The sequence below is a fragment of the Rhinatrema bivittatum genome, chromosome 11, assembly GCF_901001135.1.
Source record: "Rhinatrema bivittatum chromosome 11, aRhiBiv1.1, whole genome shotgun sequence".
Classification (NCBI taxonomy): Eukaryota; Metazoa; Chordata; class Amphibia; order Gymnophiona; family Rhinatrematidae; genus Rhinatrema; species Rhinatrema bivittatum.
The window spans coordinates 95,818,633-95,833,776 of record NC_042625.1 but is presented as its reverse complement, the minus strand read 5'-3'; the positions used below and the strand labels follow the sequence as shown (position 1 = coordinate 95,833,776).

The following is a 15,144-nucleotide window of genomic DNA, read 5'->3' as shown; positions in this document are numbered from 1 at the left end:
TCAGGGAGCTCAGATAAAGAAACCGGAGAAAAACACGGTGAGGTGAACGCACAGCCCGTGTGCCCAGCTTTGCCTATATTTCGCGCTTAATAGGTTGTGCATGTATGTATGTGCGCGGCGTGTACGCAGAGCTGATGCATTGGGTGTATCGACTTTCCATGGAGGGCAATACGACACGCACAAAGATGCACGCAAGATGGTGCCGCCGTGGCCTAACACACAGTGTGCTGACCAAGCCTAAAGCGGGGCCTAGCCCACCAGGAGGCCGCTCAACCCCTTTGGAAGCCCACTTCCCCATACCCAAATGGGATCAGGAATGACGTCTGTACGGCACGCCGAGCAAGGAGACCGGAGGAAGTCTACCGAAAATCCCTCCAACTTCTCTGAATTGGGAGGTACTTTTTTTTTTTTTTTTTTAAACTTACCTGGGCTCAGCGCTTACTGGCCGAGTTCAGAGACCGTCTCTGGCTGCAGGGGGAGAAGGCTTTGACCGTCACTGCTGCACTCGGCTTCCTGCATCCACTGCTTTTCAGCTGCTTAAGCAGCAAAGTCCACGTCGGAAATAGACTACCAGCCCAAGGCACATCTCTGAGGGATCTCGGAAATTGCCTCAGGAGGGACCTTTAGGTATCACCGCAGGAGATGCATGCTCAATATTTTTCTCCAATTTAAATGCAGAATTTCTTCCAAAAAGTACAGCAATCCCCATAGGGAGACGTATGTCCACCATCTGCTAGAGATGGAGAAATACTGAAGGGCTGAGGTCACTGCAGGGGTGTATCTAGGGTGACGTCAGCTTTGAAATCAGACTCCATCTCCATCTACTGGCAAGGGAGTATAAACCCATTGGTCCTGAGTCCATCTGGCTACATGCTAGGAAATCCTAATTCGGTTTACACCTAGTTACATATTTGTGACAAGGACATGATGACATGTCATCAGAAGGTGGATAGCATGGCAATATATCCCCAGTCTCAAAACTGCATTAAAGCTTCTTAAGCAGAACTACACTGAAGAGAGGTACGAAACTGCAAATAACTGCTCAGGGAAAATTCCAGTCTGAAAACTATGCAGGGGTCCACTGAAGCTCCACCCAGACTTCTCCTTTGAGAAAACAAGTCTCTTGCACTTCCATTTAGGGGGTCATACATCAGAACACAAACAGAAAGCGCGCCTACCAGAAGATTAGGGTAATGGTATAGCACTGCTGCCAATCTGAATGGGCTCCAACAGAGATTCTTATAAATCACTTACAGTTTTCTTTTCCTATTCTGTCTTTGCTTTAACACTGCCTCCTCCTCATCTTCACTTCGAGAAGCCTCATTTTCTTCATCTGCACTGTCAATATCCTCTTCTGTGCCACTGTCTTCTTCCTGTTAGTGAGCAATGCATCAACAATTCCAAAGTGTCCTTAAAGCTTCAGATAGGAAAATTAGTATCTTTACCTGATAAGTTTCGTTCCTGTAATACCACGGATCAGTCCAGACTCCTGGGTTTTGCCTCCCCCTAGCAGATGGAGACAGAAGTTTAACAAAAACTCTGCCTTATCTAGGCTGGTGCCACCTACAGTCTTGGCAGTATTACTTAATGTCAAAGCAGAATGGATTATAAAAAACCCCAACTAACTATATACAGTAACCAAACAACCGGAAAAATTGGCTCATGGAACCCCCCCGATGGGATCAGCACCCATGGGCTGCCGAACAAGTAAATCGATCTGTAAGGTACGAGACAGGAATACAATAGTGGGGACTCTCCAAACTGATAAGACCCCAAATCAGGGCGGGACTCTGGATTGATCCGTGGTACTACAGGAACGAAAATTATCAGGTAAGGATACTAATTTTCCTTTCCCTGTACGTACCCAGATCAGTCCAGACTCCTGGAATTTACCAGAGCTATATTTGCTTGGGATGGGATCCGGAGAGGCCCACACGCAGTACCCCAGATCCGAATGTCCCTGTCCCAGACGCCTGAACATCCAAACGGTAATGTCTAGCAAAAGGTGTGGAGAGACTTCCACGTAGCCACCCTACATATTTCCTCAGGTGACACCTGATGACTTTCCGCCCAGGAAGCAGCTTGAGATCGAGTAGAGTGCGCCCGAAGGCCCACCGGCAATGGCTGCCCACTCAACAAATAAGCAGAATTAATGGTTTCCTTTAACCAACGAGCTATCATGGGCTTGGAAGCCATATTACCCCGACGAGGTCCACTCCAGAGCACAAAGAGATGATCAGACATCCTGAACTCATTGGTAAGTTCTAGGTAGTGGAGCAAAGCTCGGCGAACATCCAACTTCTTTAAATCCTTATAAGCGGGGTCCGACCGGTCTTGCTCAGAGCAAGCTGGCAGCTCCACTGACTGATTCAAATGGAAAAAAAGACACCACCTTGGGTAGAAAAGATGTAACCATTCGCAGGGAAACGCCTGAATCAGAAATCCTCAAAAAGGGCTCCCTACACAACAACACTTGAAGCTCCAACAGTCGGCGAGCGGAGGCAATCGCCACCAAAAATACGACCTTCAAGGTGAGATCTTTCAAAGTCACCCTACGCAAAGGTTCAAAGGGTGCCGAAAACAAGGCTTTAAGAACCAAATTCAAATTCCAGGAAGGACATGGATCCCGTACAGGAGGTCTCAAATGCTTTACCCCGCGTAAAAATCGGGAGACATCTGGGTGCGCCACCAGACGTAGGTCACGTATGTTACCGCGCAAGGAACCGATCACGGCCACCTGCACTCGTGACAAACTCCACGACAAACCCTTGGATGAACCCTCCTGAAGAAAGCTCAAGACCTCAGAGACTCCTGCCCAGGTAGACTCAACTCCCCTGGCGAGACACCAAGTATCAAAAACCTTCCAGACCCTGACATAAGACAAGGAAGTGGAGACCTTTCGGGACTGTAACATGGTAGATACCACTGCATCTGAATACCCCTGGGATGTCAGACGTTTCCTCTCAAAAGCCATGCCGCTAGACAAAAGCATTCGACCTGATCGAAATAAACTGGACCGTGATGGAGGTGGTCTGGCAGATCTGGAAATCTCAAGGGACCGTCGATGGTCAGATCCACGAACCATGGATGCCTCGGCCACTCGGGAGCGACGAGAATTACCTCTGAAGGATGCACTTCTATTCTGAGAAGAGTTTGCCCGATGAGTGGCCAAGGAGGAAACACATACAGCAGGATTTCCTTCGGCCAGGTGAGAACCAAAGCGTCCACGCCCTCCGTGCACGGCTCCCTGCGGCGGGCAAAGAAGCGTGGCGCTTTGGCGTTCCGGAATGTCGCCATCAGGTCCATACAAGGCGTTCCCCAACGGGCACAAATGCGATGAAAGGCTTTGTCTGTGAGCTCCCATTCTCCGGGATCTAGGTAATGGCGACTGAGGTAGTCTGCTCGAACGCTGTCGACCCCGGCAATGTGAGAGGCAGTTATGCTGAATAGATTCCGTTCCGCCCAAGAGATCAGTAACCAAGCTTCCAATGCTACTGGTTGACTTCTGGTTCCTCCCTGACGGTTGATATACACCACCATGGTCGCATTGTCAGACAGAATGCGTACCGACTTGCTGCGGAGAATCGGCAGGAACGTCTGCAGCGCCAACCTCACCGCTCTGGTCTCTAGCCGATCGATAGACCACCGAGCCTCCTGGGAGGACCACCTGCCCTGCACGGACGCCCGCTGACAAACCGTTCCCCAACCATATAGGCTGGAATCCGTGGTGACCACCGTCCAATCTGGAATGACCAAAGGCATGCCCAACCTTACGTTGTCCGAGTTGAGCCACCAGGCGAGGCTGGAACGAGCGGAACCCGTCAGGGGCAACTGAATATGGAACTGTTCTGAGACAGGGTTCCATCGGGAGAGTAAAGCGGACTGCAAAGGCTGCATATGAGCGAAGGCCCAAGGAACCAACTCCAGAGTCGAAGTCATGGAACCCAGCACCTGTAAGTAATCCCAAACAATCGGGGAGGGATTGTCTAGCAGGTTCCTGACCTGCCACTGAAGCTTGACCCGACGTTCCTCTGTAAGGTACACAGTACCCTGCCGAGTATCGAACAGAGCTGCCAAAAACTCCAAGGACTGGGAAGGGACCAGGTGACTCTTGGCCGGGTTGACTACCCAACCCAGAGTCCTTTGTAACTGCAGCACACGGGTGATTGACTCCTGGCATCGCAATTCCGACTATGCTCTGAACAGCCAATCGTCCAAATACGGATGTACCAGGTATCCCTCCTTGCGGAGTTGCGCCGCCACCACTACCATGACCTTGGTGAATGTCCTGGGCACAGTGGTGAGCCGAACGGCAAAGCCCGGAACTGGTAGTGGCGTCCCAAGACGAAAAACCTTAAATAACGTTGATGATCTGTGCAGATAGGCTTCGGTGAGATCCAGAGAGGCCAGAAATTCCTCCCGTCGCACCGACGCAATGACGGACCGCAGGGTTTCCATTCGGAAGCGAGGAATCCACAGGCATCAGTTGACCCACTTGAGGTCGAGAATAGGACGAAATGCTCCTTCCTTCTTGGGTACCATGAAATAAATGGAGTACCGGCCCTTCTGGACCTCCCCCGAAGGCATCGGCACGATGGCCCTGAGGGCAAGAAGCCGTTTAGTGTCTCTTGTATCACTGCACATTTTGGCTCCTGACCGCAGGGAGAAACTAGGAATCTCTGGCGGGGCCTGTGTGCAAAATCTAACGCGTAACCGTGTTTTATCACCGAAAGGACCCACTGGTCTGACGTGATTTTGGCCCACTCCTTGAAGTACAGAGTCAATCTGCCTCCCACCACTGGGACCGAGGACTGAGCCAGCCGCCCATCATTGCGAAGTCTTTCCACTTGATACACTCTGTCCAGAGCCAGGTCTACCGAAATGCTGCCCTCGAAAGGACAGAGTGAGGGTTGCTACCTGCTGGCATTGTGACGAAAGGAAGAACCCGATCCCCGAGAAGTCCGGGACTTCCTACCCCCGCGAAACCGAGCCTTGGAAGAAAAAGTGCCTTTCGACTTCAGCTTATCCTCTGGCAGGCGATTAACCTTATTCTCGCCCAAGGACTGAATCAGGTCCTCTAGCTCCTTACCAAAGAGCAGCTTACCCTTAAACGGCAGGAAACCCAGGTGAGCCTTGGAAGAGACATCCGCTGCCCAGTGGCGTAATCACAACAGTCGTCGGGCGAACACAGTCGACATCATAGACCTGGCCGATGTGTGCAGCAAATCGTAAAAAGCGTCTGCACTGTAGGCAATGACTGCCTCCAGGCGACCTGCCTGAAGAGCTTCCTCCTGGGACAACGAGTCATTGGCCAGTAGCTGCTGTACCCAGCGCAGACCTGCCCAACGAAAAATTGCTACATATTGCTGCCCTTATCCCCAGGGCAGACACTTCAAAAATCCTTTTAAGTTGAACTTCTAGTTTACGATCTTGCAGGTCCTTAAGGGCCGTGCCCCTCGTAACCGGGATGGTGGTCTTCTTCGTGACCGCCGCCACTGCTGCATCCACCGTAGGAACCCGTAAGAGTTCCAAAGCCTCTTCTGGCAAGGGGTATAATTTGTCCATTGCCTTCGCCACCTTAAGGCCCAAATCCGGAGTGTCCCACTCCTTAAACAGCAAATCTGTGGCTGAAAAATGAAAGGGGAAGGGCGAAGGAGGCCCCCCATAGACCCAGTACCACAGGGTCCGTAGCTCCTAGGCGCAACTCCACCTGAGGCAGCTGAATCCCAAGCTCCCCCAAAATAGCCAGGATAAGAGGCCCCAACTCATCCCTGCGAAACAGACGGACCACCTTTGGATCATCCCCGTCCACCCTATGGACCCCTCTGTGCCCGCCCTGTTGCGTCTCTGCCTCTCCCTCCACCCCCCCCCCCCCCCTTGAGGGCTGAAAAGGTAACTCCCGTTCGTCCGGGTCCTCAGATTCCTTCGAATCTGAGGAAGGCTCAGGGTCAGGCACCGGGGTCCTTAGGGGCTTTGGTCTCTGGTCGGACGAGGCCCCTGCATTCTGAGGGCCCCAAGACTGCTTTGGAGAAAGGGGCTGGGATTCCAGGGAAGGGGGTCTTCTCTTATGTGCCCTCCGAGCCTTAACGGCCTTATGCATTAGCAGGACGAAATCCAAAGAAAAAGACTCTGAAGAAGAATCATCCATGTCCCTTGCAGCCGGATCATCAACATTCATCCTGACACTAGTCGCAGGCATGCCCCCCTCGGGGACTCTGCGTTGAGGTGACAAACTCAGGGAAGGTCATCCTCCCTTGGAACTGCCTGCGCTACAGCGCTCCCCAGTCCCAAAGGAGACAAAATGGCGTCTGCCACCGGGACCGCTGACCCCGAGGGACCTAAAATAGCGCCCATTCCCGCGCTTCCCGGGAACGGGTCAGGGATCGTGGCAGCCAGTTCCCCAAACACTCCCATGAGAGTCTGCACCTGAAAAACCACTCATTTCGGCAGCGGAGGCACCCTCACCCCCAGAGATGCAGGATGAGCCGCAGGCCAGACATGCGGCCTGACGCGGTTGGGCAGTCAAAGTCAGTACCGACCCCCCCCCCTCGAGAACACTGTGAAACGGCGCCGAAATACACACACACACACACCCCCGTGAACGGAAGGGCAAAGGGAGCGAGGCGTGAAAAATAAATTTATTATTTATTTTTTTTTAATTACCTGTCCAACCGCCTAATGTCCTGAATCCACTGGGGGGAGTGAGCCAGGCTCCCCGGTGTCACCCCTAGTGGTAGTGTGGATTGGAAATGGGTCCTCAACCCCCAACACCAATACCCTCTGAAACCAGGGAAGATGGTCCACTCAAGACCTCACAACCCCCTGGGAGGCGAGAGACCCTGACCTGCAGGAACACACTGCGGTCGGTCGCCACTAAATTGTCTTTTTTTTTTTTTTTTTTTAAGTTTTGCTTAACTCTATCTAAAACCCTAGGCTAGGCCCCACCAGACTGTAGGTGTTGCGTTCCTCCACCTGCTGGAGACAGAAGAAGACTGCCAGACTGTAGGTGGCACCGGCCTAGATAAGGCGGAGTTTGTTTGTTAAACCTCTGTCTCCATCTGCTAGAGGGGGGGCAAAACCCAGGAGTCTGGACCGATCCGGGTACTTACAGGGAATACATGTTCTCATTTAAGAACAAGACAAACCATGGCCTTGAATGAAATAAATTCCTCCATAACAATTTGTTTAATTACTCAAAAGGCCATTCTATCTCCTCCAATAAGCTTTCCAGATTTGGGCTGCATATACAAGAACAGAAATTCTTGTTGTTCAAGGCTGGTATGTATAATTAGCATCATGTCAAACAGATCAGTGGTTACTGAATAAGGTTATTGCATGAATCCACAGCCTCCAAAATCAGAGCAAGTTCAGCTCTTGCTGAATTAGCGAACCTGTATCTATTCTGGCCTGCAAACATCTTTTTCTCCTTTAATCCCACGTCAGTCTTTCAGTACTCACATCTTCATTGTCAGATGACTCATCTGGTAAAAGCTGGAATTCACCAAGCTCCTCCTCCCTAAAACGTAACATACACATCCATCAGCTATTGCTAAATACAGGTAACTTTCAAGGTCTGCATTGATTCTCAAATGTTATGGGTAGTGAGTCACCAGGCTGAGTTTTCTAGATCAGATATGTCCCTTCTTGGGGAAATTGGAGAACAAGTCTCCTGAGAAAATTATCCCATGACATCACTAACAAAATATCCTCTGTAGCTAAATATAGCAACCTCAGAAAGAATATTGTTCTACCTATCTGTTGGAAAAGAGCCCGAACAAAGCGCTACTGCTTCTGTCATTAGGTCATCATCGTTCTTTTGTTGCTTTGGAGGCTCAGAAACTTGAGTCGATGAATCAGCTATAAGGGGGTAAAAATACCTATTAAACAAGGTCAGACCCTTTATGTGCACAAATAGTTTGTAGAACTCTCCTACAGTAAGTTATTCTTCATGAAACAAAAATCAATAGAAAAGGAAAGAGCCATTCCACACTGATTTGTCCAAAACATGAGAAAAGCTTATCATATATACAGTACACAGAAACATAGAAATGACCAGTCAGCCCAGCAAGCTTATGGAAGTTTCTGCACTTGTCAGTTTCCCAGACCATGAAAGTCAGGGCCCTTTGTTGGTTTCTGTTTGAGGCCCAATTCCCCATTACTTCATGCTGTTGAAGCAGAGATCAATGTTGGCGATGCATCAAGAGTTTCATGCTTATTGGTTAAGGGTATTAACAGCTGTATCAGCAAGTTACCCCTATGCTTATTTGCTTCCCTGACCGCAAAATTTAAACGTCCTTGTTAGTTGCTGACTGAATCCATGACCCCTTTTCCCCCCATCGTTGAAGCAGAGAGCAGCATCAACAGTATGAAGGTTTATTGGTTAAGGGTAATAACTGCCACACCAACAAGTTACCACCATGCACTCATTTCTTCATTTCAATCCTCTAGCCTTTAGAGATCCACAGTGTTTATCCCACGCCCTTTTAATTCTTTCAAGGTTTTTGTCTTCATCACCTCCTCCAGAATGGCATTCCAGGCCTCCACCACCCTTCTCCGTGAAGAAATATTTCCTGATGTTGGTTCTGAGTCCCTGGAGTTTCATTACGCGACCCCAAGTTCTACTGATTTCTTTCCAACGGAAAAGGTTTGCTGTTGATTTTGCATCATTAAAAAACTTTTCAAGTATCTGAAGGTCTGTATCATATCTCCCCTTCACCTCCTCTCCTCCAAGATATAGGAAAATTAGTTCTTACCTGTTAATTTTCGTTCCTGTAGTACCACGGATCAGTCCAGACTGTGGGTTGAGCCTCCTTTCCAGCAGGTGGAGACAGACTAAAACTGAAAGGGTGTCCTACATGAGGACAGAGCCTATCCTGTAACCATTCAGTATAACCATTGTCAAAGCAGAAAATAACAAAATCAGAATAGGATCAAGCAAGTAACCATAACGCTCAAATGAGCAACTGTAGAACAATGTGAGAAATATAATATAACTATACGCTCTTGCATATACTTGGTATTTGAGCAACCAAGGCTTCTGGTGTAATTGCTCAATATTCTTGCAAAGGAAGAAATATCAAAATCTGCGAATCTGCAAGAAACAAGCTCCGAGAGGACAGAAGAAAAAAAAAAGAGACAAACAGGGAAGGGCGGCTGGACTGATCCGTGGTACTACAGGAACGAAAATTAACAGGTAAGAACTAATTTTCCTTTCCCTGTACGTACCCGGATCAGTCCAGACTGTGGGATGTACCAAAGCTTCCCTATCCCGGGTGGGACCGAGACAGTCCCGCTCGAAGCACTTGCCGCCCAAAGGAACCAAAAACCGGCGCTTGCACATCCAGATGGTAGTGTCAAGCAAAAGTATGCAAGGACGTCCAGGTAGCGGCCCTGCAAATCTCTTGCGGAGAGACCAATTGGCTCTCCGCCCAGGAAGTAGCCTGAGAACGTAGCGAGTGAGCTTTTCAGCCCTCCTGAATTGTCCGGCCTTGGCAGAGATAAGCCGAGGAAATGGCTTCCTTCAACCATCGAGCAATAGTGGTCTTAGAAGCCGGCTTGCCCCGATTGGGACCACTCCAGAGGACAAAAAGATGGTCCGAGACCCGAAAATCATTGGTAACCTGAAGATACAGGAGTAGAACGCGTTTAACATCCAGTCTATGAAGGTCGCCTCCGCACAAGGGGCGAAGCCCCCCTGAGTCCGGCAAGAGCCAGGAGACGGTACCGTCTCCTGCACAATAAAAAAGACTGACTAAACCTTTTTTTTTTTTTTTTTTTTTTTTTTTTTAAGAAGAGCCAATCTAACACTAAACAGAAGTACTTGCTTGAGCCAAAGGAGAAGGATAGCCGGTTAACTAGCCGAAATCAGGAGACCGAAGGGTGAGCTGATGCACCTGCTGGAGACAGACAAATACTGAAGGGTTACAGGATAGGCTCTGTCCTCATGTAGGACATCCTTTCAGTTCTAGGCTGTCTCCACCCACAATCTGGACTGATCCAGGTATGTACAGGGAAACATATTTAGGTCCTTCAACCTTTCTTCATAAGTCATTTGATGGAGATCACCCACCAATTTGGTCACCCTTCTCTGGACAGCCTCCATCATGTCAATGTCCCTTTTGAGATATGGTCTACAGAATTGAACACAATACTCCAGGTGAGGCCTCACCAAGGCCCTGAAGAAGGGGATTATCACTTCTTTTCTTACTAGTTATTCCTTTATCTATGCAGCCCAGCATTCTTCTGGCTTTAGCTATCGCCTTGCCAAACTGCTTCGCCGTCTTTAGATCGCTAGACACCATCACCCCAAGGTCCCCCTCTTGCTTCGTGCACAACCCTTCACCTCCCATCAAAAACAGCTTTTGGATTACCATACCCCAGATGCATGACTCCATTTCTTGGCATTGAATCCCAGCTGCCATATTTTCAACCACCATTCAAGCTTCCTTAAATCACGTTTCATTCTCTCTACTCCTTCTGGCGTGTCCACTCTGTTGCAGATCTTACTATCATCTGCAAATAGACAAACCTTACCTTCTATCCCCTCCACAATGTCACTCACAAAGATATTGAACAGAACCGGTCCCAACACAGATCCCTCCACTTGAACCGGTCCCAACACAGATCCCTCCACTTGACACCGCTCTCTCTTCAGAGTAGGTTCCATTTACCATCACACTCTCTTCTGTCCATCAACTAGTTGGTAATCCATGCCACCATCATGGTGTTCCAAGCTTCTCATTTTATTCACAAGCCTCCTATGCGAGACCACATCTAAAGCTTTGCTGAAATTCAAGATCACATTGAGCACTCTTCCTCGATCCAATTCTTTAATCACCCAATCAAAAAAAAAAATCCATCAGATTTGTCTGATGGGACCTTCCCCTAGTGAATCCATGTTGCCCCGGGTCCAGCAATCCTCCTGAATGTAGATAGTTTATTATCCTTTCCTTCAGCAGAGACTCCATTACTTTTCCCACCACAGAGGTGAGGCTAACTGGCCTGTAATTTCCAGCCTCCTCTCTGCTACCACTCTTGTGGAGCAGGACCACCACTGCTCTTCTCCAATCTTTCAGCACCACTACCGTTTCCAGGGATCTATTGAACAGGTCATGCAGCTCCCTTAGTCTCCTGGTATGAACTTCATCTAGCCCCATGGCCTTGTGCATTTCAGTTTTCCTAGCTCTTCCCATACATTCTCTTCTGTAAATGGATTTTCATCTACCCCCATCTCCACCTACGGTCTTGTCAACCAGAAAAGATCCTTCTCCAGGGTCTTCTTTAGTGAACACCGAACTGAAGTATTTAATATTTCTGCCATTTCTTCATCTCTCTCCACACATTGATCATAGTCACCTTTCAATTTCATAATATCACTTTGGACCTCTCTCTGATATATCTGAAAAATGATTTGTCACCTCTTTGGCAATCCTTTCTTCTGCCTGACTTTTAGCTTTCTTGATTTCTTTGTCTCCCTCAGTTTCACCAGATATTCTTCCCTGTGTTCCTCATTTTGCGATCCTTTATATTTCTTGAACGCTGTTCTTTTTGCTTTTATCTACCACTTCCTTTGAGAACCAGATCTGTTTCTTATTTCTCTTACTTTTGTTTACGCTAACATAGATTTGTTGCCTTTGTAATTGCTCCTTTTAGTTTGGCCCATTGTTGTTCCACTTTTCCCAGTCTTCTAGTTCTTCCTCCAGGTACATCCCCATTTCAACAAAGTCCATATTTTTGAAATTCAAAACTCTGGTCTTTATGTGACTTCTTTGCATCCTATTTGCGATATCAAACCATACTGTTTGATGATCACTAGTGCTGAGATGGTCTCCCACCCGGACATTGGAGACATGATCTGGTGCTCGCAAACGGGGATAAAGTATTACACTTTCCCTCATGAGTTCAATTACCATTTGTTTGAAGAGAGCCTCTTGCAGGGCATCCACTCTCTCTCTAGTTCTGGTAGTTTACGCAGAAGGGATTCTCCAGTTTACGTCTGGCAGATTAAAATCTCCCATAATGAACACTTCTCCCTTCTTTCCCATCTTGTGGATGTCTTCGACCAAAATCTCTGGTCTAGCTCTTCCATTTGAGTCAGAGGCCTGTAAACCACTCCAATAAAAATGGATGGGTTTTTTTTTGAGTTGACTGATTTTATTTTCTTCTTCCACTTCTTGAATTGCTTGGGGGTGACATCAATTTTATTGGCCATATCCTGCCACCCCCATTCTTTATTTTAAATGTCTGATAAAATGTGATCTGAATTTCTCACTTAGCATCCGCCTTCCTGCTACAGATAAATACAGTAATTAAACAGAGGGAAATCCTAACACAACTCTCTGATATCCTATAAGCTATATTACTTCACAGAGAGACAACATACATAATATAATTTATTATTTATTTAGAAAACACAAGGTATTCACCTATCTAAACATTTTAAAATCTAAACTTACACATTCAACCACCATTCATACACCAACATAAAAATTCTGTGTGACACAAACAATTCTGAATTACAATTAACCAATACACATCGTTATTATAATTTTAAGACAAAAATTTATTTTATATTGCTTGACTTATTTTGTATATCCTTTCCATGTCCTGTCCATGTCCTGTCCAACAAAGGATCTCCTTGTTTCGCCTTCCAATCAGGCTTCCTCAGGGACTTGGTCTCAAAAAAGCCAGTTGATTTTCTCCCAATATTTCTGTCTTGAGACCTCTTATATTTATATCCTTACTCTCAGAAAATAGAAAGCTCCACACAATTTTTATTCTACCTTCAATATAAGTCAGGGTTATTTCCAAACGGACACCTCTTCCAGAATCAACTTTTGATCAACAGCTCAATAATGAAAAACGTTACAACCAAGCATTGTAATTCAGAATTGTTTGTGTCACACAGAATTTTTATGTTGGTGTATGAATGGTGGTTGAATGTGTAAGTTTAGATTTTAAAATGTTTAGATAGGTGAATACCTTGTGTTTTCTAAATAAATAATAAATTATATTATGTATGTTGTCTCTCTGTGAAGTAATATAGCATAACAGATAAATACAGGCCATCCTTTCCATAAAGGTTTTTATAGCTCCATACATGGCCCCAGCCTCCAATGTATCCAATGCCGCTTTCTGTACACCAGGTTTGGAGCCAGGAATTGAAATTATCTATATGGCATAGCTTCTCTTTTCCCTTTCCATGAACAGGCTTTCCATGAATAGCCAGAATAGGCTTTTCTCTCAACCCCAGAAAAAGCACACCTCTTTTCGTTTCAGTTTTAAAAATTGCCCCCCTCCTATAACCAAGGCAGACACTTTTGCAATTATACACCACAAGTATACATATAACAATGAGTAAGAAGTCACTTAGCAAGTTCTGGAAGGCTACTGATCTAGATCAGCTCAATAGTCCAAAGACCTTCCTTCTCGTCAGCCCAAGTCCATGGTTCTCATGCCAAGTCTAGATCAGTCCAGACTCCTGGGATATACCAAACCTCTCTACTCAGGGTGGGACCTGGAGAGTCCTGCTCGCAGAACCCTTTTGCCAAAAGATGGGGACCCCATTTCCCCACATCCAGACAATAGTGCCTTGCAAAGGTATGTAGCAACTTCCATGTTGCTGCTCTGCAAATCTCCTGCGGAGAAACTAACTGAGCCTCTGCCCATGAGGCCGCCTGAGAACGCATAGAATGAGCACGCAAACCCTCAGTAACAGACAACCCTTAATAATGTAAGTGGATCCAATAGCCTCTTTAAGCCATGGTGCAATACTAGCCTTAAAAACCTTCAAACCTCTTTTCAGACTGCTCCACAGAACAAAGATCTTCTGAAGTCATTAGTTAAATTTGAGATACCTCAACACGCTCTCCGCACATCTAACAACCTGAGCTCCTTCACGTGAGACGCGGAGACGTCCAACTCAGGAAAAGCTGGACGCTCCACACTCTGATTCACATGAAACACTGGGCACCACCTTAGGTAAAAAGGAAGGTTCTGCCCGCAACGACACACCTGAGTCTGAAATCTGAAGGAATGGATCACAGCAAAATAAAGCCTGCAACTCGAATATTCTCCTAGCCGAACATATGGCCACCAGAAAACCGTCCTTAATAGTTCTGAGTGGTTCAAAAAAGTAGCCTCACACAAACCTCTGATGACAAGATTAAGATTCCAGGATAGACAAACTTTCTGTTCCGGCGGATGTAAATTCTTCGTCTCCTGGAGGAACCGAATCACATTCGGATGAGCAGATAGAAGGTTCTACTTTATCTTGCCTCAAAGACAATCGAGAGCTGCCACCTGGACCTTAAGCAAGCTCAAAGACAAACCCTTGACCAAGCTTTCTTGCAGAAAAGATAAAATGTCAGAAACCAAAGATTTGAGAGCCGAGACCCCATTGGAGCAACACCAGGACTCAAAAACCTTCCAGACCCTCACATACAAAAGATTAATAGACTTTTTCCTAGCCTGCAACAGCATAGTAATAGCTGCCTCAGAATAACCCCTATGTCTCAAATCGCTGCCTCTCAAAAGCCATGCCACTAGACAAAAGTGAGTAGCATGGTCTGAAAATATGGGTCCCTGACAAAGAAGGTCCACTAGGTGACCGAAGCGAATCGGGCTGTCCACGGCAAAGTTGACTAGATCCACAAACCATGGCCAATGTGGCCTCTCCAGAGCCATCAACATTAATTTGCCGCAACACCTTGCCCACGAACAGCCGAGGGAAGAAAGTAGAACCTCCTGAGGCCAAGGAACTACTACAACAGACACCTTCACCCCGTGCTCCCTTCTCAAACTGAAAAATCGAAATGCCTTGGCATTCTGATGAGTCGCCATTAGATCTATGTGGGGAGAGACCCACCTCTCACAAATGAGCTGCATTGCTCTATCTCGGACAGCTCCCACTTGCTTTGATCTAACACTCTGCAACTCACTTGGACATTTTTGACCCTGGCGATGTGACATGCCGCTATCCGCTCTAGGTGTTGCTCTGCTCATAGAATCAACTCTTGAGCCTCCTGGGCCACTGCTAGACTCTTGGTTCCACCCTGCCGATTGCAATGGTGGTAGCTTATATCAATGTCCAACAGGACCCTCACCGACCAACCTCTCACCAATGGCAGAAAATGCAAGGCTAAG

At 47.2% G+C, this 15,144-nt stretch overlaps 1 protein-coding gene across 1 annotated transcript in view; it reads right to left on the bottom strand.

Annotated features, from left to right (window-relative positions):
* Window positions 1–15,144, bottom strand: part of CLSPN (claspin) — an 85,085-nt gene that overhangs the window by 14,840 nt on the left and 55,101 nt on the right. The window contains 3 exon segments of the mRNA XM_029571501.1: window positions 1,255–1,373; window positions 7,459–7,516; window positions 7,752–7,857. Of these exon segments, the coding sequence (XP_029427361.1) occupies window positions 1,255–1,373; window positions 7,459–7,516; window positions 7,752–7,857 (283 nt within the window).